The 26,411-nt window shown below is 42.1% G+C and overlaps 1 protein-coding gene across 4 annotated transcripts; it reads left to right on the forward strand.

Moving 5' to 3' along the window:
* Positions 1 to 18: 18 nt before the first annotated feature.
* Positions 19 to 26,239, forward strand: ctps1b (CTP synthase 1b). Of its 4 annotated transcripts, none has more exons than XM_014169268.3 (18): positions 19 to 245; positions 10,145 to 10,325; positions 10,436 to 10,606; positions 10,799 to 10,899; positions 11,170 to 11,286; positions 11,560 to 11,643; positions 11,731 to 11,811; positions 11,970 to 12,121; positions 15,554 to 15,686; positions 18,866 to 18,954; positions 24,344 to 24,438; positions 24,635 to 24,697; positions 24,831 to 24,874; positions 24,968 to 25,064; positions 25,142 to 25,197; positions 25,341 to 25,437; positions 25,673 to 25,817; positions 26,040 to 26,239. In XM_014169268.3, exons 1-18 carry the CDS (start codon positions 114 to 116, stop codon positions 26,104 to 26,106), a joined length of 1,905 nt encoding a protein of 634 aa, XP_014024743.1. In that variant the 5' UTR covers positions 19 to 113; the 3' UTR covers positions 26,107 to 26,239. The 4 variants fall into 4 exon arrangements, with proteins under 4 accessions (XP_014024743.1, XP_014024749.1, XP_014024754.1 ...); XM_014169274.2 differs by having other exon boundaries at positions 47 to 491; XM_014169279.2 differs by lacking the exon at positions 19 to 245 and adding an exon at positions 344 to 363.
* The last annotated feature ends 172 nt before the right edge of the window (positions 26,240 to 26,411 follow it).

Below are 26,411 nucleotides of genomic sequence, written 5' to 3' on the forward strand. Positions count from 1 at the left end.
TTCTACCGCAAACACAACAGTGACGATGAAGAGGTAGTGACGTTGCTCAAGTCCTGCTCATGAGTGTTTACTGTGCAGTGCGCAGCAAAGTTTACACCATTTAGCTGGGCTGCATGCAAAGTCAATCCTTTCACTTTGTAATATGTAAATCGTTGCATTCAATTCTGCCTTGTTTATGCGGCTACGAGGTCTTCTTTTGTGTCAGTTTACGCCACACGTGTACCAACACAGAAGGACGTGCGCAGGCAAGTAGTAACAATATCGTTCATGACACAGAATACATGAAGAATTGACTTTATACCATTTCATGTGTGATCCTCATGGGGCTTGTGAGAAAGATTTTATCAGTATTTGTATAATTCGGTGAGTTCAAGTCGAGTAGAAGCTAGCTACGAGCTTGCAGTGCTAACTACACCAGCCAGTTAGCAAGACAGCTACGGATTAGTTTCGTAGCTTGATCCAGTGAGGTCTACTGTCGCAATGATGCAACGGTAATGGACTCTGCCAGTGTTGATAAAGTCATTTTACATCGCTAGCTAGCAAGATCATGTAAGAAGCAGCGAACCTGGCTGGCTATACTTGTCATATCATGTGATTTATATTTTAGTGTATAAACAAAATGATCTAAACAGAAACGATGTGATAGCCATGAGGAATTCGCAATTCCTTGCATGTTCTGTTATTCAACTGTAGTGCCATTTTTATTTCCCGCCATTGGATTTCCGCAATTGTGACAAGTTGAAACTGGGTAAACAACCCGTCTCGAGCACCAGACAAAATAAACTACATCCACATAGAACACTATAGTAGTTAGAAGTGAACATACAAACATGAACGGCTTTCATGTAATAGAGGAGATCCAAACACTACGGTGAGTGTATTACAGCTACCACATGACATGATTGAATGTTATGGTGCTTTCAAGACAACTGGGAATTCGGGAAGATTCGAGAAGTAATAAGGTCAAATCATTACAGTGCTGTTCAGGTCGGAAGGTATGAGCTCTAGAAAGATTCCCGAGTTTTCGACTTGGAATTCCGAGTTGGATGAGTGTTACACGATTTTTCACAGTCGAAACAGATTTTTTCCCCCGCCGAGTTTCCATGTGTTTCCAGGTTCCAGGTCGCAATTGTAAATGAGAACTTGTTCTCAACTTGCCTACCTGGTTAAATAAAGGTGAAATAAATAAATGTGTCTTGAACGACAGAAGTCGGATATTTCCGAGTTCCCAGTTTAGTTTGAATGCGGCATTAGGCTAACATTACATGATATCAATGAAGACTAAGATGTCGATCCATCTAACTTGTAGTGTATTACGACAACAAGTCCCTTGGCATTTATATCATTCATTACTAGAGGTCGACCGATTATGTTTTTTCAACGCCAATATTTTTGGAGGACCAAAAAAAACCATACCGATTAATCGGCTGATTTAAAAAAATATATATTTTTATATATGTTTGTATATGTTTATATTTATTTATTTATTTGTAATAATGACAATTACAACAACACTGAATGAACAATGATCACTTATTTTAACTTAATATAATACATAAATAAAATCTATTTAGTCTCAAATAAATAATGAAACATGTTCAATTTGGTTTAAATAATGCAAAAACACAGTGTTGGAGAAGAAAGTAAAAGTGCAATATGTGCCATGTAAAAAGAACATGAGAACATATGAAAGCTGGTGGTTCAATATTCCCATTTCTTCAATATTCCCAGTTAAGAAGTTTTAGGTTGTAGTTATTATAGGAATTATGACACGTCGACTGTTTCTCTATACCATTTGTATTTCATATGCCTTTGACTATTGGATGTTCTAATAGGTACTTTAGTATTGCCAGCCTAATCTTGGGAGTTGATAGGCTTGAAGTAATAAATAGCGCTGTGCTTTAAGCATTGCTAAGAGCTGCTGGCAAACGCAGTAAAGTGTTGTTGGAATGAATGCTTACGAGCCTGCTGCTGCCTACCACCGCTCAGTCAGACTGCTCTATCAAATCATAGACTTAATTATAATATAATAAACACAGAAATGCGAGCCTTTGGTCATTAATATGGTAAAATCCGGAAACTAAAACAAAACGTTTATTCTTTCAGTGAAATACGGACCCGTTCCGTATTTTATCGAACGTGTGGTAACCCTAAGTGTAAAAATTGCTGTTACATTGCACAACCTTCAATGTTATGTCATAATTATGTAAAATTCTGGCAAATTAGTTCACAGTTCGCAACGAGTCAGGCGGCCCAAACTGTTGCATATACCCTCCCTGACTCCGCTTGCACTGAACGCAAGAGAAGTGACACAATTTCCCTAGTTAATATTGCCTGCTAACATGAATTTCTTTTAACTAAATATGCAGGTTTAAAAAAAATATACTTCTGTGTATTGATTTTAAGAAAGGCATTGATGTTTATGGTTAGGTACATTTGTGCAAAGATTGTGCTTTTTTCAGCAATGCGCTTTTGTTAAATCATCGCCCGTTTGGTGAAGTTGAAGTAGGCTGTGATTCGATGATAAATTAACATTGATTGTATGCAACGCAGGACAAGCTAGTTAACCTAGTAATATCATCAGCCACGTGTAGTTAACTAGTGATTATGTGAAGATTGATTGTTTTTTATAAGATAAGTTTAATGCTAGCTAGCAACTTACCTTGGCTCCTTGCAGCCACAAGGTCCTTTTCACGCTGCACTCGCGTAACAGGTGGTCAGCCTGCCACGCAGTTTCCTCGCGGATTGCAATGTAATCGGCATCCAAAAAGGCAGATTACAGGTTGTTATGAAAACTTGAAATCGGCCCTAATTAATCGGCTTGGCCGATTTTAATCGGTTGACCTTTATTCATAACTTATTTGATGAATGTTTCTCCCTTTGAAGAGGGGGATGACCGCAGCTGCTTTCCAGTCTTTGGGAATCTCAGACGATACAAAAGAGTGATTGAACGGGCTAGTAATAGGGATTGCAACAATTTCGGCAGATAATTTTAGAAAGAAATGGTCCAGATTGTCTAGCCCGGCTGATTTGTAGGGGTCCAGATTTTGCAGCTCTTTCAGAACATCAGCTGACTGGATTTGGGAGAAGGAGAAATGGGGAAGGCTTGGGCGAGTTGCTGTGGGGGGTGCAGTGCTGTTGACCGGGGTAGGGGTAGCCAGGTGGAAAGCATGGCCAGCTGTAGAAAAATGCTTATTGAAATTCTCAATTTTAGTAGATTTATCGGTGGTGACAGAGTTTCCTATCCTTAGTGCAGTGGGCAGCTGGGAGGAGGTGCTCTTATTCTCCATGGACTTTACAGTGTCCCAGAACTTTTTTGAGTTTGTGTTGCAGGAAGCACATTTCTGCTTTAAAAAGCTAGCCTTGGCTTTTCTAACTGCCTGTGTATATTGGTTTCTAACTTCCCTGAAATGGGATGGCCATGAGTACTCGAACAGACATCAAAACTCAATCTTTAAAGCTGCAATATGTAACTTTTTGTGCAACCCGACCAAATTCACATAGAAATGTGAGTTATATGTCCTGTCATTCTAACTGATAGTAAGTCTACACGTGCGTTCACCATCGCGATCATAGTGATTTTGGCCATCCACACCAGATGCGATGAGGACACGCAAGTTGAAATATCAAAACTAACTCTGAACCAACTATATTAATTTGGGGACAGGCCAAAACATTCATGGACATTTAGCGAGCTAGCTAATTTGTCCTGTGATATAAACATTGAAATGCACATGTTCCATTTTTCTGGATCTTTGTATAATTTGACACACGGAATCATGTGTTCTCTAACTAATCCACAGATAAAAGGGGAAACCTACTTAGTTTCTAGTAATCACTCCCCCTTCAGTCTTCTGTGGACTTTATATGGCGGTTGGCAACTAACTAAGGTGCATTACTGCCACCAAGTGGACTGGTGTGTGGAACTCTGTTCATCTTTCAATCACCCCTGTGGGTATGTGCTTTGAAAAACCAATGAGGAGATGGGAGAGGCGGGACTTGCAGCACATAATGCGTCAAAAATAGAATGAAGTTCAACTTTACATGCTGCCCAGACCACACATGTTGAGTTTGTCCCCCCCACACGCAGGTTGAAATATCAAAACAAACTCTGAACCAATTATATTTATTTGGGGACAGGTCGAAAAGCATTAAACATTAATGGCAATTTAGCTAGCTAACTTGCTGTTGCTAGCTAATTAGTCCTGGGATATAAATATTGGGTTGTTATTTTGCATGATATGCATAAGGTACTCTACTACGACAATTAATCCACAGATAAAACGGTAAACTGAATTTGTTTCTAGTCATCTCTCCTCCTTCAGGCTTCTTATTTTGATTTTATATGGCGGTTGGCAACCAACTTTAAGGTGCATTACCACAACCGACTGGAGTGTGGAACTCTGTTCATCTTTCAATCAGCCACGTGGGTATATGCTCCTAAAAACCAATGAGGAGATGGGAGAGGCAGGACTTGAGCGTAACAAATAAACTCAGCAAAAAAAGAAACGTCCCTTTTTCAGGACCCTGTCTTTCAAAGATAATTTGTAAAAATCCAAATAACTTCATAGATCTTCATTGTAAAGGGTTTAAACACTGTTTCTCATGCTTGTTCAATGAACCATAAACAATTAATGAACATGCACCTGTGGAACGGTCATTAAGACACTAACAGCTTACAGACGGTAGGCAATTAGGTCACAGTTATGAAAACTTAAGACACTAAAGAGGCCTCTCTACTGACTCTGAAAAACACCAAAAGAAAGATGGCCAGGGTCCCTGCTCATCTGCATGAACGTGCCTTAGGCATGCTGCAAGGAGACATGAGGACTGCAGATGTGGCCAGGGCAATAAATTGCAGTGTCTGTACTGTGAGAAGCCCAAGACAGCGCTACAGGGCGGACAGCTGATCGTCCTCACAGTGGCAGACCACGTGTAACAACACCTGCACAGGACCGGTTCATCCGAACATCACACCTGCGGGACAGGTACAGGATGACAACAACAACTGCCCGAGTTACACCAGGAACGCACAATCCCTCCATCAGTGCTCAGACTGTCCGCAATAGGCTGAGAGGGGCTGGACTGAGGGCTTGTAAGCTTGTTGTAAGGCAGGTCCTCACCAGACATCACCGGCAACAACGTTGCCTATGGGCTCAAACCCACCGTCGCTGGACCAGACAGGACTGGCAAAAAGTGTTCTTCACAGACGAGTCGCTGTTTTGTCTCACCAGGGGTGATGGTCGGATTCGCGTTTATTGTCGAAGGAATAAGCATTACACCGAGGCCTGTACTTTGAAGCAGGATCGAGGTGGAGGGTCCGTCATGGTCTGGGCCGTGTGTCACAGCATCATCAGACTGAGCTTGTTGTCATTGCAGGCAATCCCAACGCTGTGCTTTACAGGGAAGACATCCTCCTCCCTCATGTGGTACCCTTCCTGCAGGCTCATCCTGACATGACCCTCCAGCATGACAATGCCACCAGCCATGCTGCTCGTTCTGTGAGTGATTTCCTGCAAGACAGGAATGTCAGTGTTTTGCCATGGCCAGCGAAGAGCCCGGATCTCAATCCCATTGAGCACGTCTGGGACCTGTTGGATCAGAGGGTGAGCACTAGGGCCATTCCCCCCAGAAATGTCTTGGATCTTGCAGGTGCCTTGGTAGAAGAGTAGGGTAACATCTCACAGCAAGAACTGGCAAATCTGGTGCAGTCCATGAGGAGGAGATGCACTGCAGTTCTTAATGCAGCTGGTGGCCACACCAGATACTGACTGTTACTTTGTTCAGGGACACATAATTCCATTTCTGTTAGTCACATGTCTGTGAAACTTGTTCAGTTCATTTCTCAGTTGTTGAATCTTATGTTCATACAAATATTTACACATGTTAAGTTTGCTGAAAATAAACGCAGTTGACAGTGAGAGGACGTTTCTTTTTTTGGTGAGTTTAGAACCAAATTCTATTTTAGCGCCTGGCTACGCAGATGCTCGCGAGCAGGGTGGGTGCAATGATTGAATAACATGTATGTGTACATTTATTTGTGGTCAGCATGTAAGAAGCAGTAAATCTGTTCTATGTGCGCTATTTTTATGCTTCCCGTTCTTAAGCTTCGTTTTTTCGTCTTTTACTTAGTTTTGTACGCCAGTTTCAAACAGCTGAAAATATAATATTTTGGGTTATGGAAAATATCTTTCACACTACACATTGCTTGTTTTGCCACAATCTGAAATTAGGCAAACTATTATAATTTTAGCAACCAGGAAGTGGCGGAGCGATTTCTGCATAGTGCATCTTTAACCAGGGAATATGCTTTGTGGCTTGTCCCGAAGAAATATGTAATTTTGTCTTGAAGACAACGTTACTTTGCTTTGACTCTAGGGTTCCAGTTGTACATGGTTTGCGCGCCACAACAAAAAATAAACAAAGGCAAGCATCACACAGTTCTCCCTAAATTCCCTTTCCCCTCCGTGTCTCACTCACACAATTGCATTTTGACCATTCCCTCTTCACCGGTGGCTACCAACCGGTTGATCTCCAAGACATTCATAGGTGATTGCCAAACATTTCTGTAAAAAACCCAATGCTGAAGTCTTGCGTTCCAATTTATTTGTATTTATTCATCTAGCGCTGTTAGCAGTAGCTGCACCCGATTCAGCTGCCTTCCGCACCAGATAGGTGAGGTGTTCCCATTTTGACTCATTTCATGTATCTGAAGGTTCAAACTCTGCCTTCCCAGTGGGCCTGATGAGCAAATCAAGTGCGCTATACACTACCGTTCGAAAGTTTGGGGTCACTTATAAATGTCCTTGTTTTTGAAAGAAAAGCACTTTTTTTTGGCTATTTAAAATAACATCAAATTGATCAGAAATAAAGTGTGGACATTGTTAATGTTGTAAATGAGTATTGTAGCTGGAAATGGCTGATTTTTTTTAATGGAATATCTACATAGGCGTACAGAGGCCCATTATCAGCAACCATCACTCCTGTGTTCCAATGGCACGTTGTGTTAGCTAATCCAAGTTGATCATTTTAAAAGGCTAATTGATCATACAAAACCCCTTTTGAAATTATGTTAGCACAGCTGAAAACTGTTGTCCTGATTAAAGAAGCAATACAACAGGCCGTTAGACTAGTTGAGTATCTGGAGCGTCAGCATGTGTGGGTTTGAATACAGGCTCAAAGTGGCCAGAAACAAAGACCTTTCTTCTGAAACTTGTCAGTCTTTTCTTGTTCTGAGAAATGAAGGCTATTCCATGCGAGAAATTGCTGAGAAGCTGAAGATCTCGTACAACACTGTGTACTACTCCCTTCACAGAACAGCGCAAACGGGCTCTAACCAGAATAGAAAGAGGAGTGGGAGGCCCCGGTGCACAACTGGGCAAGAGGACAACTACATTAGAGTTTGAGAAACGGACGCCTCACAAGTCCTCAACTGGCAGCTTCATTAAATAGTACCCGCAAAACATCAGTCTCAATGTCAACAGTGAAGAGGCGACTCCAGGATGCTAGCCTTCTAGGCAGAGTTGCAAAGGGAAAAAAGCCATATGGCCAATAAGAAGAAAAGATTAAGATGGGCAAAAGAACACAGACACTGGACAGAGGAACTCTACCTGGAAGGCCAGCATCCCGGAGTCGCCTCTTCACTGTTGACGTTGAGACTGGTGTTTTGCTTGGCATTGCGCATAGTTATCTTAGGCTTGTGTGCGGCTACTCGGCCATGGAAACGCATTTCTTGAAGCTACAAATGAAGTTATTGTGCCGATGTTGCTTCCAGAGGCAGTTTGGAACTCGGTAGTGAGTGTTGCAACCGAGAACAGACGGTTTTTATGTGCTTCAGCACTTGGTGGTCCCGTTCTGTGAGGTTGTGTGGCCTTCCACTTTGCGGCTGAGCCGTTGTTGTTCCTAGATGTTTCCACTTCACAATAACACCACTTAAAGTTGACCGTAGAAGCTCTAGTAGGACCGAAATTTAAGGAATTGGCTTGTTGGAAAGGTGCCATGTTGAAAGTCACTGAGCTTTTCAGTAAGGTCATTCTACTGACAATGTTTGTCTATAGAGATAGCATGGCTAGGTGCTTGATTTTATACACCTGTCAACAACAGGTGTGGCAGAAATAGCCGAATCCACTAATTTGAAGGTGTGTCCCTCTGTATATATAGTGTATGTGTTCCAACAATGAGCTGCGGTTTTGTAATAATTGCATGCCGTCTATTTTCAGTTTTGGATACTTTGCGAACTGCTAGTGACATTTAGAATTGATTAGCCTAGGCTATAACCCCCCTAAACATAGACGGTTTCCACACTGAAAATATGCAAAAGCATTATTTTGATAAAGACACTGTATTTTCTGTTCGGTTTCTGTTCTATTATTAAAAAATAATCCCGGTTTTTGGTTTCGTACATTTTTTTTAAACATTAAATGCACTATCCATTTTGTGGGTTGAATGCTTTAACACAGAATAAAACAAATAATAAATGGTTCATGATGGTAAACCTCTCACTTATTAACCATAATTTATTCACATTACTTTAATAAAATATTTCAATTGTGTTTATTACATTTTGGTTTATTTGATGACATTATTATTTCATTCCAAGTCATAATCTCATTTCTATAGAGCTGCTGCTACCTATGCTGTCTGACAAAAACACTATTTTTAGTAGTTCATCAATGTAAATAAGGCATAATTTTATGAATGCTGAATACCAACTATAAATCACTTAGGTACCTCTCAAAGCAACTGCTCTCTAGCCCTCTCGATCGTGCATTCTCCTGTCTGTCCACCACACAGACCGGAAAAGTAGATGCGCAATGGATTTTGGTCATTGTAGTTAATTAGCACGTTTTCTGTGCTAAACTACACTGAACAAATATATAAACGCAACAAGTGTTGGTTTCATGAGCTGAAATAAAAGATCCCAGAAATGTCCTATATGCACAATTTGGTGCACAAAGTTGTTTACATCCCTGTTAGTGTGCATTTCTTTTTTGCCAAGATAATCTATCCACCTGACAGGTGTGGTATATCAAGAAGCTGATTAAACAGCATGATTATTACCCAGGTGCACCTTGTGCTGGGGACAATAAAAGGCTGTGCTAAAATGTGCAGTTTTGTCACACAACACAATGCCACAGATGTCTCAAGAACCGCAGACCACGTGTAACCATGCCAGCCCAAGATCTCCACATCCGGCTTCTTCAACAGCGGGATCGTCTGAGACCAGCCATCCGGACCGTTGATGAAACTCAGGGTTTTCACAACTGAAGAACTTCTGCACAAACCGTTTCAGTGACAATCATCTGCGTGCTTGTCGTCCTCACCAGGGTCGTAACCGACTTCAGTGGGAAAATGTCTGTACTCCCCCAGGTTTTGATACCAGCTGATGCAAATAGTGCACAGAGATGAGGGCTTTTACCTTCAATTGCGAATGGAGCTCTGGAGAAGTGTGCTCTTCACAGATGAATACTGGTTTCAACTGTACCGGGCAGATTGTCAGTGGTTTTAATATTGTGAACCGAGAATCCAACCGCCACTATGGGACAATGGTAAGGGCAGGCATAAGCTACGGACAACAAACACAATTGCATTTTATCGATGGCAAATTGAATGCGCAGACGAGCTTTTGAGGCACATTGTCATGCCAATCATCCGCCGCCATCATATGATTCAGCATGAAAATGCACAGCCCAATGTCGCAAGGATCTGTAGATGATTCATGGAAGCTGAAAATGTCCCAGTTCTTCCATGGCCTGCATACTCACCTGACATGTCACCCAATTGAGCATGTGTGGGATGCTCTGGATTGAAGTGTTCCAAATCCCGCCAATATCTAGCAACTTTGCACAGCCATTGAAGACGAGGGGCACAACATTCCACAGGCCACAATCAACAGCCTTATCAACTCTATGCGAAGGAGATGTTGCGTGAGGCAAATGGTGGTCACACCAGATACTGACTGGTTTTCTGATCCCTGTCCCGACCTTGAGGTCACAGAAAGAAACAATTGAACCGACGTCTCAGTTGTTTTAAAAACTGTACAATAACAGACATTTCGGTTAATCCCTCAGCACTAACCTATAGGGATATTGCGAACATGTTTTCTGTTGTCTAACATTGATTGTCATCTTCTATTTGTTTCTAGGTTTCACATGCCACTATGAAGTACATCTTGGTCACTGGAGGTGTAATATCCGGAATTGGCAAGGGCATCATTGCCAGTAGTGTGGGCTTAATCCTGAAGTCCTGTGGTCTGCATGTGACTGCCATCAAAATCGACCCCTACATCAACATTGATGCTGGCACCTTCTCACCTTATGAACATGGTGAGTGCATTTGGGTGGTGAGTTCTCTCAGACTAAAGCATTTAATCGGTGAGGGCTAGGCCAATCAATGCATGCCTATCTAATTGACTTGAGCTGCATCACCCATCCAGGTGAAGTGTTTGTGTTGGACGATGGAGGTGAGGTGGACCTGGATTTAGGAAACTACGAGCGCTTCCTGGACATCAGGTTAACCAGGGACAACAACCTGACCACCGGCAAAATCTACCAGTCAGTCATCAACAAGGAGAGGAGGGGAGACTACCTGGGCAAAACTGTACAGGGTGAGCGAGAGAACAAGGGTTCTCTGCTAGGCAAGGGGCATTGGGATTAGGGCAACACCTGGAAACCTATGACATCACTCCTAGTAGTTGTGTTGATTTGTAAGGGTCTCTCCATAGTCCTTTTTTCTATGCTGATCTCGAGTTTCTGCAGATGCTGATTCTATTTTGCTGATGTTTTCTCTCTTATCTCAGTGGTGCCACACATCACAGATGCCATTCAGGAGTGGGTGGTGAAGCAGGCCAAGATCTCAGTGGATGACGATGGGGTGGAGCCACAAGTCTGTGTTATAGAGGTACGAGCCACAGTGTAGTCAAGTTTGTCTTATTATGGGTCACTCATTATAGGCCGTTGTGATTGTCCCCATGCAGTTGTTATTGGTGTCTGGTTTCAGCCAGCGATTGTTAAGCTGGGTCATATTCATTAGGGCACACTGTAGCAATACATTTCAAAATGTTGTGCAATGGAAAACAAGCAGTTCAGATAGTACCTTCCCATTTTAGATGGTTTCTTGCATTTTTGCCTAGTGAATGTTGAGGTCTCAGGCTGTGTCCTGTGTTGACAGTTGGGAGGCACTGTGGGAGACATTGAGAGCATGCCATTTATCGAGGCCTTCAGACAGTTCCAGTTCAAGGTGAAGAGGGATAACTTCTGCAACATTCACGTCAGCTTAGTCCCACAGGTAAAAGCTTTAACACACACACGCAGAGTAGAGCTTGTTTGAAAGCTGATTTCAGCGCTGTGACAAAGCACATCTGTACCAAAAGTGTCAGCCCTTTACTACATTAATACATACACACACACAATTGAATCAAAACACAGTCTCTTACATAAGCATTGTAAAACATCATGAACACTTTAACTTAGTCTCAAAAGTACATCAGTTGTGTTTCAAGTAAAAGGTTTTACAATGATGCTTAACTGAGAACTGAAATGTAATTTTGTCTGCCTTTAGCCCAGTGCCACAGGAGAACAGAAGACTAAACCCACTCAGAACAGTGTCCGAGAGCTCCGTGGACTAGGACTCTCCCCAGATCTGGTGAGTTAGATACTCCCTCATCCTTTTGCCTTGGGACTCTTGGAATTGGCTAACTATGGCAAGGTGTTTCTCCTAATGTATTTTCAGATCATGTGCCGCTGTGCGACACCTCTGGAGAACGCTGTCAAAGAGAAGATCTCCATGTTCTGTCACGTAGAGCCCACGCAGGTAAGGCCTTCTCTGTCCGTGACGAGTTTCCGTTTTCCGTTGCGTGCCTAAATGAACACAACCCAGAACAAAGTTAATGTAACGTCAACCAGCAACATTTCATATACTTTTGAAAAACGTAATCCGATTCTTATGCTTTTCTCTCTCCCTGTCCCCAGGTGATCTGCGTGGCAGATGTGTCGTCCATCTACAGAGTACCCCTACTACTGGAAGACCAGGGGGTGGTGGGCTACATCTGCCAGCGGCTGGACCTGCCTATTGAGATGAGGGCCAGGAAGATGCTCACCAAGTGGAAGGAGATGTCTGACAGGTGAAGGGGACCCCTGGCTCACCCCCATGGCCATGTGGGAATTGTAGTCCAGTTGGACTGTTTATGGCAGAAATAGGCTTCTGAATGTAGCACTACTCTGCTGTAGTACAATAGTGATGGGGAAACAAAGCTTCCTGAAGCATTGAGGCTTTCCAGCTAATTGTGTTGAAATACTGTAGGTTCATTACTCAAGGCTTTACTCAATACAGCGTACACTAGTGGCACCTGCTGGTCAAAATAATTTAGAGCAGCAAAATTATTATAGATGACGTCCCAAACGCCGTATCGCACGTAGTGTAGCCTTTTGTCTTCAACCAAAAGCAATAGCAAACCAGTCAGGTGGTTGTGCAACGAAACAAAGCTTAGGACATCATTAATCTCGTGCCTCTGATAAAGTGATACAGGCATCGGCACACTGCTTTCAAGTAGACTGCTTTGTGATTTCGACGCATGCCTCGGAGCTCCGGTATCAAATGTAACATCACTATAGTACAACATATGACAAGGTTACTGTGGAACTTAGATTTTTACTACATGCTGACATAGCGCCAGATTCAGACTCACTTCTCAGTAGTTGGTATTCAGACTGACCTTATGCAGGTGCGTAACGGGCTTTGCCGGTGTGGTTCCCTTGCGTGCGCTGAATAAATGTAATTCAACTGCTGAAATCCCTCTCACTTGCTGGCCAACAGATTTTCTCATTAGGTTTTCATTCAAGAGGGTTTTCAGTACAGTTATCTAAAGTCATCCCTTTAAATGTGGTGTACCTTTAATTTTTTACAGTTAAGAATATTAGGGATCAATGAAAGAAAGCCATGTGGGCCTAAATAGACTTCTCCTTTTCAGCACCAATTGGTAGATGTAAAAAATACTCTGATCTTGTACATTATTTAGTGTTATGAAGGTATTTATGAATAATAATTTGTAAAAAACAGTTTGGGAGAGTCTTTACGCACAAAATATATTGGTGAATCAAAAATATTTTTTGGGGCATTTTATTAGGATCCCCATTAGCTGTTGCAAAAGCAGCAGCTACTCTTCCTGGGGTCCACACAAAACATGAAACATAATACAGAATGACATAATACAGAACATTAATAGACAAGAACAGCTCAAGGATAGAACTACATACATTGATTCATCCTGAAAGTTGCCATATTCAATTGTTCAAACCAAGAAATATTAGAAGGTGAAAAAAATGCACATTAGTCCTATAAATCTACTATAATCCTTACTAATCATGGAACTGTGATGACAAAGTTGCTGTCGGCCATTTCTGTATGGACCTCGCTTTGTGCACGGGGCATTGTCATGCTTAAACAGGAAAGGGCCTTCCCCAAACTGTTGCCACAAAGTTGGAAGTATAGAATCATCTAGAATGTCATTGGATGCTGTAGTGTTAAGATTTCCCTTCACTGGAGGCCATGAAAAACAGACCCAGAACATTATTCCTCCTCCACCAAACTTTACAATTGGCACTATGCATTGGGTCAGGTAGAGTTCTCCTGGCATCAGCCAAACCCAGATTCGTCCGTCAGACTGCCAGATGGTGAAGTGTGATTCATTACTCCAGAGAATGCGTTTCCATTGCTCCAGAGTCCAATGGCGGCGAGCTTTACACCACTCCAGCCAACGCTTGGCATTGAGCATGGTGATCTTAGGTTTGTGTGCAGCTACTCGATCATGGAAACCCATTTCATGAAGCTCCCGACGAACAGATCTTGTGCTGATGTTGCTTCCAGAGGCAGTTTGTAACTCGGTAGTGAGTGTTGCAACCGAGGACAGACGATTTTTACACGCTACGCACTTCAGCACTAGGCGGTCGTGTTCTGTGAGCTTGTGTGGCCTACCACTTCGCGGCTGAGCCATTGTTGCTTCTAGACATTGTCACTTCACAATCACAGCACATACAGTTGATCGGGGCAGCTCTAGCAGGGCAGAAATTTTACTAACTGACTTGTTGGAAAGATGGCATCCTATGACGGTGCCACGGTGAAAGTCACTGAGATCTTCAGTAAGGCCATTCTACTGCCAATGTTTGTTTATGGAGATTGCATGGCTGTATGCGCAATTTTATACACCTGTCAGCAACGGGTGTGGCTGAAATACCCGACTCCACTAATTTGAAAGGGTGTCTACATACTTCCTGCCATGTAGTGTACGTTAGCCTAATATGATCGACTATTGCTAGCGATTCTCAGGAACAACCACATGAGTGTGACAGAGGAAAGAAAGGTAAACTAATGATGTAATGGAATGATGCAAAATGTAAGGAAACTAACACAAGTCGGTGACATTTATACATTTATGTCGTTATAACTGACGGTGGCTACCTATAGTGGTTCATATTTAACACTATACAAATTGTTTTTTTTAAAATACAGTAAAAAGTCTGGGCAAATAATTAAAACATTCTAGAAATCATAAATCAACTCTAGGTTTGGCGCTATACTGTCATTGGTGCATGGCTTCAGAAGCCTATAGCTTGAGTCTCCAAATTTCATCTGAAGTTATAAGGCCTGCATTTCATATAGGTGACTTTGGAAAAGGTGATATATTGATTTGCTTCAGTTTGCTGCCATATTTGTATTTATTATGGATCTCCATTAGCTGCTGCCAAGGCAGCAAATAAAATCAAATGTTATTGGTCGCATACACATATTTAGCAGCAGCTACTCTTCCAGCAAAATTAAGGCGGTTATACAATTTTTAAAACATTACAATACATTTCACAACACATTGTGTGCCCTCAGGCCACTATTCTACTACCACAAATCTACAACACAAAATCCATGTGTATATTGCGTATGTTATCGTGTGTCTGTGTGTGTGTTTCCATATGACTGGGTTCACATTTGTTAATACAGTCTCCAGCGATCATAACGTAAAATAGATCTAAAACAATACTGTCATTTATTTTTACGATCCCCTCATCCAAACAGCTTACATGTTTACCTAGCTCTTATCAATTAGTAAATTACAGTGCATGGAGAATGGTGTTATTTCTATCTGATCAAATAAAGTAGATGTTCCAATTGGAACTGACTTGTTGCTCGACCTTATTCATCATTTCATCGTGCCTAAAGGTGGTGGAATTATGAGGGAATTAAGTCAAGGTCAGAATACTGTTAGACACACACCTCCGCCACACCTTCATTTCTTTGATCTCCACCCAAAATGAAAAGCGGTTGAATAGCGTGCTATTCTCATGCTTAAGTTCAAGGTCAAAATGCGCGTATAGAGAGATGTGCATAAAAAGGGAAATTATGTTCAATTTATGCACGATTAACTTGGGTTGGAATTTCCCCATACTGTATTGGGAGTCTCACCCTGGTTTGATTGAGTATTTTACCATGTTTTAGTCTAAAATATATATTGACTTGATACCCCAGGGTCCTCGGAACATGTTGAAACTAAACTGTCTCCTCTCAGGTCTGACCGACTCCTGGAACATGTGTCCGTCGCCCTGGTAGGGAAGTACACAAAGTTCTCTGACTCATATGCCTCTGTCATCAAGGCCCTGGAGCACTCAGCCCTCGCCATCAACCACAAACTAGAGATCAAGGTATGGAACACAGTCATATTCACCCATGCTCCCTCTTTGGATTGAGATAATGTTACTTCCATCCAGTGCCGTCTCTAGCCTTTTTCACAGGCTTAAAATTTTAGTGCTCTCCCTCTTGGCAGTGAATCATCTTTTTTTGTCGTGTTAAAGTGCATTTCATGCAATTCTATTTATTTTGCCATAGGGCAGACAAAGATTTTTGCAGTTTTAAAGAACAATTCCTGCAATTCTACACATTTTGCCATGACTTATGCCGTGCTACTCTTCCTGGGTCCAAACATATTAAATCACTTACATTACTTATAAAACAAAAGATAAAATAGTACATCATATAACATTATTACACCACTACATATCTACAGTACAAAATGTTTAATACCACCATACAACAATATCACAATGTATGCATGTGTCTGTACCTTTGTGTGTCTTTTCACAGTCCCCGTTGTTGTGTTTTTACCTGTTTAAAAAAATATATATATATACACTGCTCAAAAAAATAAAGGGAACACTAAAATAACACATCCTAGATCTGAATGAATGAAATAATCTTATTAAATACTTTTTTCTTTACATAGTTGAATGTGCTGACAACAAAATCACACAAAAATAATCAATGGAAATCCAATTTATCAACCCATGGAGGTCTGGATTTGGAGTCACACTCAAAATTAAAGTGGAAAACCACACTACAGGCTGATCCAGCTCCTGATGAGATGGCGGATGGTCTCCTGAGGGATCTCCTCCCAGACCTGGACTAAAGCATCCGCCAACTCCTGGACAGTCTGTGGTGCAACGTGGCGTTGGTGGATGGAGCGAGACATGATGTCCCAGATGTGCTCAATTGGATTCAGGTCTGGGGAACGGGCGGCCAGTCCATAGCATCAATGCCTTCCTCTTGCAGGAACTGCTGACACACTCCAGCCACATGAGGTCTAGCATTGTCTTGCATTAGGAGGAACCCAGGGCCAACCGCACCAGCATATGGTCTCACAAGGGGTCTGAGGATCTCATCTCGGTACCTAATGGCAGTCAGGCTACCTCTGGCGAGCACATGGAGGGCTGTGCGGCCCCCCAAAGAAATGCCACCCCACGCCATGACTGACCCACCGCCAAACTGGTCATGCTGGAGGATGTTGCAGGCAGCAGAACGTTCTCCACGGCGTCTCCAGACTGTAACGTCTGTCACATGTGCTCAGTGTGAACCTCTGTGAAGATGAAGGGCGCCAGTGGCGCCAGTGGCGAATTTGCCAATCTTGGTGTTCTCTGGCAAATGCCAAACGTCCTGCACGGTGTTGGGCTGTAAGCACAACCCCCACCTGTGGACGTCGGGCCCTCATACCACCCTCATGGAGTCTGTTTCTGACCGTTTGAGCAGACATATGCACATTTGTGGCCTGCTGGAGGTTATTTTGCAGGGCTCTGGCAGTGCTCCTCCTGCTCTTCTTTGCACAAAGGCGGTGGTAGCGGTCCTGCTGCTGGGTTGTTGCCCTCCTACGACCTCCTCCACGTCTCCTGATGTACTGGCCTGTCTCCTGGTAGCGCCTCCATGCTCTGGACACTACGCTGACAGACACAGCAAACCTTCTTGCCACAGCTCGCATTGATGTGCCATCCTGGATGAGCTGCACTACCTGAGCCACTTGTGTGGGTTGTAGACTCCGTCTCATGCTACCACTAGAGTGAAAGCACCGCCAGCATTCAAAAGTGACCAAAACATCAGCCAGGAAGCATAGGAACTGAGAAGTGGTCTGTGGTTACCACCTGCAGAACCACTCCTTTATTGGGGGTGTCTTGCTAATTGCCTATAATTTCCACCTGTTGTCTATTCCATTTGCACAACAGCATGTGAAATGTATTGTCAATCAGTGTTGCTTCCTAAGTGGACAGTTTGATTTCACAGAAGTGTGATTGACTTGGAGTTACATTGTGTTGTTTAAGTGTTCCCTTTATTTTTTTGAGCAGTATATATCTGATTCTACTGCTTGCATTAGTTACCTGATGTGGAATAGAGTTCCTTGTAGTCATGGCTCTATGTAGTACTGTGTGCCTCCCATAGTCTGTTCTGGACTTGGGGACTGTAAAGCTTGTTCACACGTCTTAACAAAAACAAGTAGTGATGAAGTCAATTTCTCTTCCACTTTGATCCATGAGAGATTGACATGCATGTCATTAATGTTAGCTCTCCGTGTACTTTTTAAGGGCCAGCTGTGCTGCCCTGTTCTGAGCCAACTGCAAAGTCCCTCTTTGTGGCACCTGACCACACTACTGAACACTAGTCTAGGTGTGGCAAAACTAGGGCCTGTAGGACCTGCCTGGTTGACAGTGTTGTTAAGAAGGCAGAGCAGCACTTTTTTTATGGACAGACTTTTCCCCATCTTAGCTAGTGTTGTATCAATGTTTTGACCATGACAATCCAGGGTTACTCCAAGGAGTTTAGTTACCTCAACTTGCTCAATTTCAACATTAGTCATTACGAGATATAGTTGAGGTTTAGGGTTTAGTGAATGATTTGTTCCAAATTCAATGCTTTTAGTTTTGGAAATATTTTGGACATACTTATTCCTTGCTACCCATTCTGAAACAAACTGCCGCTCTTTAAGTGTTGCAGTCATTTCAGTTGCTGTAGTAGCTGACATGTATAGTGTTGAGTCATCCGCATACTTAAGCCAGTGATATGTTGTTAGTAAAGATTGGAAAAAGTAGTGAGAGTTACTGGTGAGATTGACTAACAAAATGAATGGAGGCCCCCTGGAGTTCAGGGCCCCTGGGCACATGCCTTGTGTGCCCAGTCGGTAATTTAGTGATGATTTGGTGACGATTACTACAAGATTTTGATAGCTGGCTAGATTACCTTACCTAGCAATCCCCCCAAAAATTGCTGACATGGGCTAATTGAGTGACTGTGGGGGGTTGGAGGCCCCATAGCGACTGCAGGTCTCTACGCGCAGCATCTGTGTGTAGGAAGAGGCGGCTCTGCTTACATCGGTGGCATTGATGTTGTCTTTTGTGCTAACCAAACCTTGCTTGTCCTTAGACAAAGGATTATGAGAAGCTCTGTTCTAATGGACTGTGTTAAATATGGCCTTATATGATATGTTATAATAACAAAGATGATTACTGTATGTCATGTTCTTATGCCACCCACCTCCCACTGACCCTCAGTCTTCCTCTTGCAGTTTATCGACTCTGCAGACCTAGAGCCAAATACACTGCAGGAGGAGCCTGTGAAGTACCACGAGGCCTGGCAGAAACTCTGCAGTGCTGAGTGAGTCTACAGCAAAATACCTACAATGACTATACAAAACATTAAAAACACCTGCTCTTTCCATGACATAGACTGACCAGGTGAAAGCTATGATGCATTATTGATGTCACTTGTTAAATCCACTTCAAACAGTGTAGATGGGGAGGAGACAGGTTAAGGAAGGATTTTTAAGCCTTGAGACTATTGAGACATGGGTTGTGTATGTGTGTATTGTTGGATTCTGGAGTAAACTTTGAACATTTGTTATATCTGGTATAGGGTAGGTTCCATAAGGATAGGTCCCGAGTGGAGGTTTTCCTCTGCGGGATACAGGCTAATATAAGTGGGTAGGTTCCTTTAAGGATAGGTCCCGAATGGAGGTTTTTCTAACTAGGCAAGTCGGTTAAGAATAAATTCCTATTTTCAGTGACGGCCTAGGAACAGTGGGTAGAACGACATATGGGGCAGGACATATTTTTACCTTGTCAGCTCGGGGATTCGATCTTGCAACCTTTCGGTTACTGGTCCAACGCTCTAACCGCTAGGCTACCTGCCGCCCTTGGGGAGGGTAGGTTCCGTATTAGGATAGGTCCCTAGTTGGGGTATTCACCTGCAATAACTGTAAAAGGGACAAAAGTCCCAGTTGCAGTAAGTTTTTGTAAGACGAGAGTTCTAGAATCTAGTGAGTTAAAAATAAAAAATAGGATATTTGAACTCTGTTTGATTTACATGTAGTAGCAGTATCGATACGGAGAGAGGTTGGTTTATGCCGTATGGGGAGAGGGAGACATGAGAGATGATGTGGGTTATCAATAATAGTGATATTTGAGGTAGGACTGGAATAGGACATTAAGTCCTCCGTATTCTCCAGTAATACATTTGCAGACGCTATGGTATCGGTTCTAATACAAAGTATTAAGTGCCGTGACAAATTAATTATTATCCGGGGAAGTGTGTAGTGCTAACTTGTCAACTAGTTAATAGAAGGTGTATATTATAGACGGGAGTGAAGGAATCTAAAATACCTGTCACGTCCTGACCAGCAGATGGAGCTATTGTATTAGTTTTGGGGTCAGGACGTGGCAGTTTTTGTGTGTGTGAATGTTTGTGTTGGTGATTGGGACTTCCAATTGAAGGCAGGTGTGTTGAGTTGCCTTTGATTGGAAGTCCTATATAGGTGTGTGTGTTTTTCTTTGGGGTTGTGGGTAGTTGGTTTTGCACTGCGTTTATATAGCCTGTAAAACTGTTGCTATCTTTATTGTTTTGTCAGTGAATACTTTACTCTTTTGAAATTAAAACCATGAGTATCCACATACCCGCTGCGCCTTGGTCTTCTCTCCATGACAACTTCTGTGACAATACCCTGGACACCGTCGGGAGACTTTAGGGAATAATAACTATTGATATGTCGACAAACGACTCCGATTCTCCCTGTAGAACGGAGCTAGGGATTTTAATGAAACCATGGAGGCTGCTGAAAGAAGCGCACAAGCATTCTACCAATTCGGCTGGAATATGAGAAATTTTTTGAAAATTAGATAAAATTAGACAACATTTTCCTGCTGACGGAGAATTCAAATCAAATAAAGAATTCAGGGAGGCAATTATGACTTGGCACAAAGACACAAAACCAGAATCAAAAGCTCAATATACCAGTGTTTTGATGTCAGCATTCTATCAACAAAAAATGTATCACGATAAACCCGGAATGAGTACCAGTACTCTGCCACAGAAAGACTGGGAACGGGAGTGTATTGATAGAATTTGCAGTTCTGCTTTGATGGTAGGTTTGAACCCTGTGATCAAAACGGTAATTGCGGGGTAGTAGATTTAATTCAAGACGATGTTTTGAGAGTGGACTATAACTCCGCTAACCTCGCAGACGTGCGAGGGGTTAATAGGGCCATACAGAAAAGCACTAACTATAGTTTCAATGGCCAAGATAAGACAAAGAAACGTAGCGGAAAGGCATCAAAGCGTAGGGAGACCGAGTCCTGTTTTAGGTGTGGCGCTATTGATCATTGGAAAAGGGAGTGTAAAGTGGGTATGGAGCCTGCTGTATTCGGAGGAAATGCTGCCAGGCAAGCGTTTGCATCGTTTTCAAAACGGCAACAACAAATACTCTGGAAAGTAGCAGGAATGGAACTTTCACCTAGCGGTGTATTGTCTCTGTTCGATCGATTAGTGGTTCATAGAGATTACAGTTTCTATATGATGGAAGACGTATGAGATCACATTTTTAGTAGAGGCCAGGGTTAAAATATTGCGGTTTCCTTACGACGAGAAATGGGCTAAATTTGCCACAGGAAATTTTATTTGGGGTTGAAGAATCTAGGCGAAATGCCAGGGGAATGGATTCTAAAGGTAACACATTTAAATTATATAGCCAAACACTCCTTGCAAACTCAGAAAGCCTTGTTTTTTTTTTGTTGATATCATGAGACATTTTGTGGTTTTATTTTTTTCAAGTCTTAGCACCCAAGTCAAGACAGGCAAGTCCGAGTCAAGTCTCAAGTCAAGACCGTCAAGTTTCAAGTCCTAAACTAGTCATAATGTGCTCTTCAGCAAATGTAATACCACTTCATATTTTTAACGAGTAATAGTTAGTGTATTACATTTACGCAAATCATGAATGCTTTTAAAATATCTATATATTTATTACTTTCCAAATAAACGTTATATTTCCATGGAAATACATGGGTAGCCATGAGAAAGACCCCCCACCCCTCTGACAGCGGGAGAGGCGTGGTAGGCTGGGTCGGGTCGTGTGGGGTGGTTGCTCTCCTGTAGATTAATTAAGTAGCAGAGTATCTGCTGGCCATCCAACATGGCAATTCACATAGAAATACATCACCTACAACAGCCTTTGCCGTGTAGAGTAGAGAATTGAGTACAGATCTATGTATTGCATTTCTATCTGGAAAACTGTATCTGAATGCGGTGCCTCAGATGAAATAACCCGCCGTTCTTCATTCATTATCAATGGAGAAAGCTAAAAACTGCGGAGGACAGCAGAGAGAGGGATGGCGGGATTTGTGTGAAGCATAAACACAGAGGTTCAAGCACTCGCCGTAATCAGCAGGTTAGGAAGAGTACACAACCATTCTAGGAGGCACTCTGCAGCAAATGTGCTCATTTGATCTTTTCCAGCTCCAAACAGCGTGCTGGCGAGTCAATCTGCAAGTCTAATCTAGGCAAGCAGTGAGGAGCGCACGTAACAATACAGGCTCCAGACATCACAAGCCAGCAAAAAGAAACCCATGAAACAAGTTACACACACTCATAAACACACAACCTCGTGTGATGGATAGCTGTTGGCTATATTAGCCACGACTTACCATTCTTTGTGCAGCTTCAAATGTTGAACAAAGTTGGAAATAGTTGCGCTGTAATCTGTAATTATTTTCCCCTATGTTTTGCAAGTTGCAATCAGTTTTTTGTTGATACAGCAGGTCTTTATATCCGAAAATAATAATTTGGGGTATCATCTTTCCAAGGGCTCCATCTGAATTCACCCGCCGAACTTCCTCTACACTGTCACGCACAATTTGATTGGCTGCTGTCCGATTCAAACTGTAATCCGTTAAATGAAGTGTTGATGTGCTGCACACTTTTTTTTTAATAGCCTCATTTTTTATATTTGGGCATGGGGAGGGTATCAAGTCAGGTCGAGTCATAAGGCTCAAGTCACGAGTCATTGGTGTTAAAGTTAAAGTCGAGTTGCAAGTCATCATATTTGTGACTCGAGTCTGACTCGAGTTCAAGTCATGTGACTCGAGTCCACACCTCTGGTAATTGTACTCTGAACAACATGTTGAAGACATTGATGTTAAAACAACTACACAGTGTTTAGTTACCTCAAGATGAGGTAAAATTGATTAAGGCTAGCGCACGTATATATCAGGTGGCCTTGGAGGAAGATGATGGGGATCAAAGTGAGAATGACATGGCTTGGGAACACCTCTTGGATCCTGTAGTCTGACGGGGAAGACTGGGTGTAAGCATGAGGAATCTTTTTTAGAGCTTACATTTTTGCCAACCTCAGCATAAAAGTATCCTGAAGACATAGTCAGGCTAAGAGAGAGTGGGAATTGTCATGTTTTTAAACTTTGGGTTGTCATGCAAAAATAATTGTGCACATCTTCACATGTTATTAATGCTGTTATGTTTTATGTATTTTTGTTGCTTTCCTAGTCTAATGCTATCACTCTCTTAGGAACCAGAAAGAGAAAGTGGAGAAACAAAAAGCGTTCCATCTGACATGGAACAAGACAGCAGATTCAGCTGGAATGGCATTTTTATTGTGTGACGAGAGATGGAAATAAAATTGTGTATGGTGTGATCATAGAACAGATGCCATAAGTCTCTGAGTTTGTAAACCTCACTTTGGAGTTTATTTTACCATTGTTCGTTCATTTATAATCATGTTTTATCTTTTATTTTTGATTCATGTTTTTTTAGCATTATTTGTTCATTTATAAGTAATTTCCAAGTTTATGTAAATTGAACAGTAGGAAGCCATTGTTCAAAAGGAGGGACTGTTGGCTTCTGGAGTAAACTTTGAACATTGTTATGCTCAGAGTATAGGAACATTAGTTACACAAGAGACATGAGGGGTGCCATAATGAAGCTAGGGAGGGGCTGAGTGCAGGGAAAACAATTGCATGTGACAGTATTGATAAGGGGAGAAACCGTTGAAGGCTCATATCACTTAGTTTCCTGCTTAGCAAGAATGATGTGATGTTTAGTGATGAGGAGGAGACTCCACCCAAAGTGGGGTATGAATACCACCTCGGGGGGATTTCTTGGTCTGAATACAGCTGTGTCGACCCTTTGGGAAGAGTTAAACTTGGTCAAGCTTCTTTAGTGTCCATGAGTTATTTACTCCAAAAAATTTGAACCTAACCGTATGAATGGGCAAGACAAAATATTTAAGTGCCTTTGAACGGTTATGGTAGTAGGTGCCTGGCGCACTGGTTTGTGTCAAGAACTGCAACTCTGCTGGGTTTTTCACGCTCCAAAGTTTCGTGTGTGTATCAAGAATGATCCACTCAAAGGAATTTTTTTCTTAACTGTGTTGTTGGTTAAGGGTTTGTAAGTAAGCATTTCACTGTAAGGTCTATACGTGTTGTATTCGGCGTATGCGACAAATAAAATTATATTTTAATTGATCCCTGTGGAAAGCTTTCGACACCTTGTAGAGTCCTTGCCCTGACGAATTGAGACTATTCTGAGGGCAAAAGGGGGGGGGGGGGTGCAACTCAATATAATGGCTGCTTGACACCATAAATCCCACAGAATTTACATGAGCATTGTGAATACATTTTATTTTCATGTGTAATTGTAACCCTAAGCCAAGGGAGCTGTGTTCTCCAGTCAGTGAAGGATCAATGTTGTCTCATACACACAGTGGTGTCTTGGTACCTGGAGGCTTCGGTGTACGGGGGACAGAGGGGAAAATCCAGGCTATCAGCTGGGCCAGGAAAAAGAAAAAGCCATTTTTAGGTAAGATGTATTTAAGCATTAATTAAATACAAATTAATCAATAGTATTGTCATGTATCATGCGTCAGTTTAGCATGTTTTGTTAAATGGAAATTATATTCTGTATGTCACTCTTCCATCAGAAATTCTGATCAGACTAGTTCAGCCTGACTTTTTTTTTTTATTGCACACATTTAATCCCAATTGTCTTTTTGCAGGGATATGTTTGGGCATGCAGTTGGCAGTGTGTGAATTTGCCCGCAATGTTCTTGGCTGGCAAGGTAATATTTGAATCAGTAATCATTGTATCCTTGAGGTGTATGTTGCATAATTCCAGAATGTTCATAAGTTAAATGTTCAACTCGCAAACCTGAAAATGGAACTGAAATACGTATTTTTTTATTTCCATAACAGATGCCAACTCTACTGAATTCCACCCAGAATCTAAACACCCTGTGGTAGGTATGCCATAGTAATCAAGTCCATCTCTGTCACTTCTCACTGAGTTTTGGCTCACGAACATTGCGATTTTTCTGGTCCTTTTTTGACAGGTGATTGACATGCCAGAACACAACCCTGGGCAGATGGGTGGGACTATGAGGTTGGGGAAGAGGCGGACAATCTTCAAATCCAACACCAGCATTTTGAGTGAGTGCTAATCTTGGCAAAACCACATAGGGTTTGGTGTGTTATAATGGTTGATAATATTCTGTATTTATTTTCAGGAAAGCTGTATGGTGATGCTGAATATGTTGACGAGAGGCATCGTCACCGCTTTGAGGTATAAGAGCTGAAACGAGTCATGATGTGTATATTTGCGTTACATTTTTAAAGTACATTTTACATTACATGTTACTGGAAGACAATCCATTTGCAGATGGAAGTGTTACATGTATTACATTCTAAGTGTGGATGTCCTCTAAGGTGAACCCTGAGCTGAAGCACCACTTTGAGGAGAGGGGCTTCCATTTTGTCGGCCAAGATATAGAGGGAGAGAGGATGGAGGTCATTGAGCTGGATGGTGAGTTAACCATGGAGACATTTCAGTGTTTTCCACTGTCTGGCTCTTGGAAATGTTATTGTTAAATAGTGCGTTATCACTTCATAAAGTACTTTCTTGACTGAATTGAACAAAAAAATGTAACACCATTTTTAGGGGTATCAAATGTATTGACAGTTGTAGCTATGCCAACCGAAATGTAAATGTCCGTAGCATCCATCTCAAACCAATCATCTTCCCACCTGTGTTGTTTCAGATCATGCCTATTTTGTTGGAGTGCAGTACCACCCAGAGTTCACTTCTCGTCCCATCAAGCCCTCGCCCCCCTACTTTGGCCTCCTGCTGGCTGCAGCAGGGAAACTCCAGAGCTACCTACAGAAAGGTTGTCGCCTCTCACCACGGTAAGACCATGCAGATCATTGTATTTCTCATGATTTCCTTTTACTCCATCAGATGGAGGCAAGCAAGATGAGCGGCATTTGGGCTGGCGTAAAGGGGAATGAAAAAAGTTACCCAGCCAGTATTGGATTTTTGTAATGCTATACCTAGTTTATATCTTTGACTTATCATATCATCCTGAAAAAGTATTATGGATGCATATAACTCTGTCCCTTGTGTTACAGAGACACATACAGTGACCGCAGTGACAGCAGCTCTCCAGACTCTGAAATTGCTGAACTGAAATTCTAGGAGTTACCAGTTACATGCACCTGTTACTCTGTTGATGCTGGTACTAATGTTACAGTTCACATCACCTGTTTGAACTCAATACAGCAGCCTCCGCTCATCTACCTGAAAATAAATACCTTTTTCTGTCACCCAACGGAAGGTCTCGTTACTGAGAAAAGTAGCTCTCTGAAATGATGCAGGAAACTAAAATGGCTAGATTTTTGACTATTTTTAAACAATTGAATTGAACAATTGAATGCAACATATCGGCATTACTATGACCCAACCCCCCCCCCCCCTTTAAAAAAAAAATGGTATTCTTCAAA

Source organism: Salmo salar, chromosome 02, assembly GCF_965601325.2.
Source record: "Salmo salar chromosome 02, fSalSal1, whole genome shotgun sequence".
Taxonomy (NCBI): Eukaryota; Metazoa; Chordata; class Actinopteri; order Salmoniformes; family Salmonidae; genus Salmo; species Salmo salar.

Coding starts and splice junctions, on each gene's coding strand:
- ctps1b (XM_014169268.3), top strand. CDS start 114: ATGCAAAGTCAATCCTTTCACTTTGTAATATGTAAATCGTTGCATTCA. Junction 11,644..11,730: donor TAGGACTCTCCCCAGATCTG/GTGAGTTAGATA, acceptor ATGTATTTTCAG/ATCATGTGCCGCTGTGCGAC. Junction 12,122..15,553: donor TGGAAGGAGATGTCTGACAG/GTGAAGGGGACC, acceptor GTCTCCTCTCAG/GTCTGACCGACTCCTGGAAC.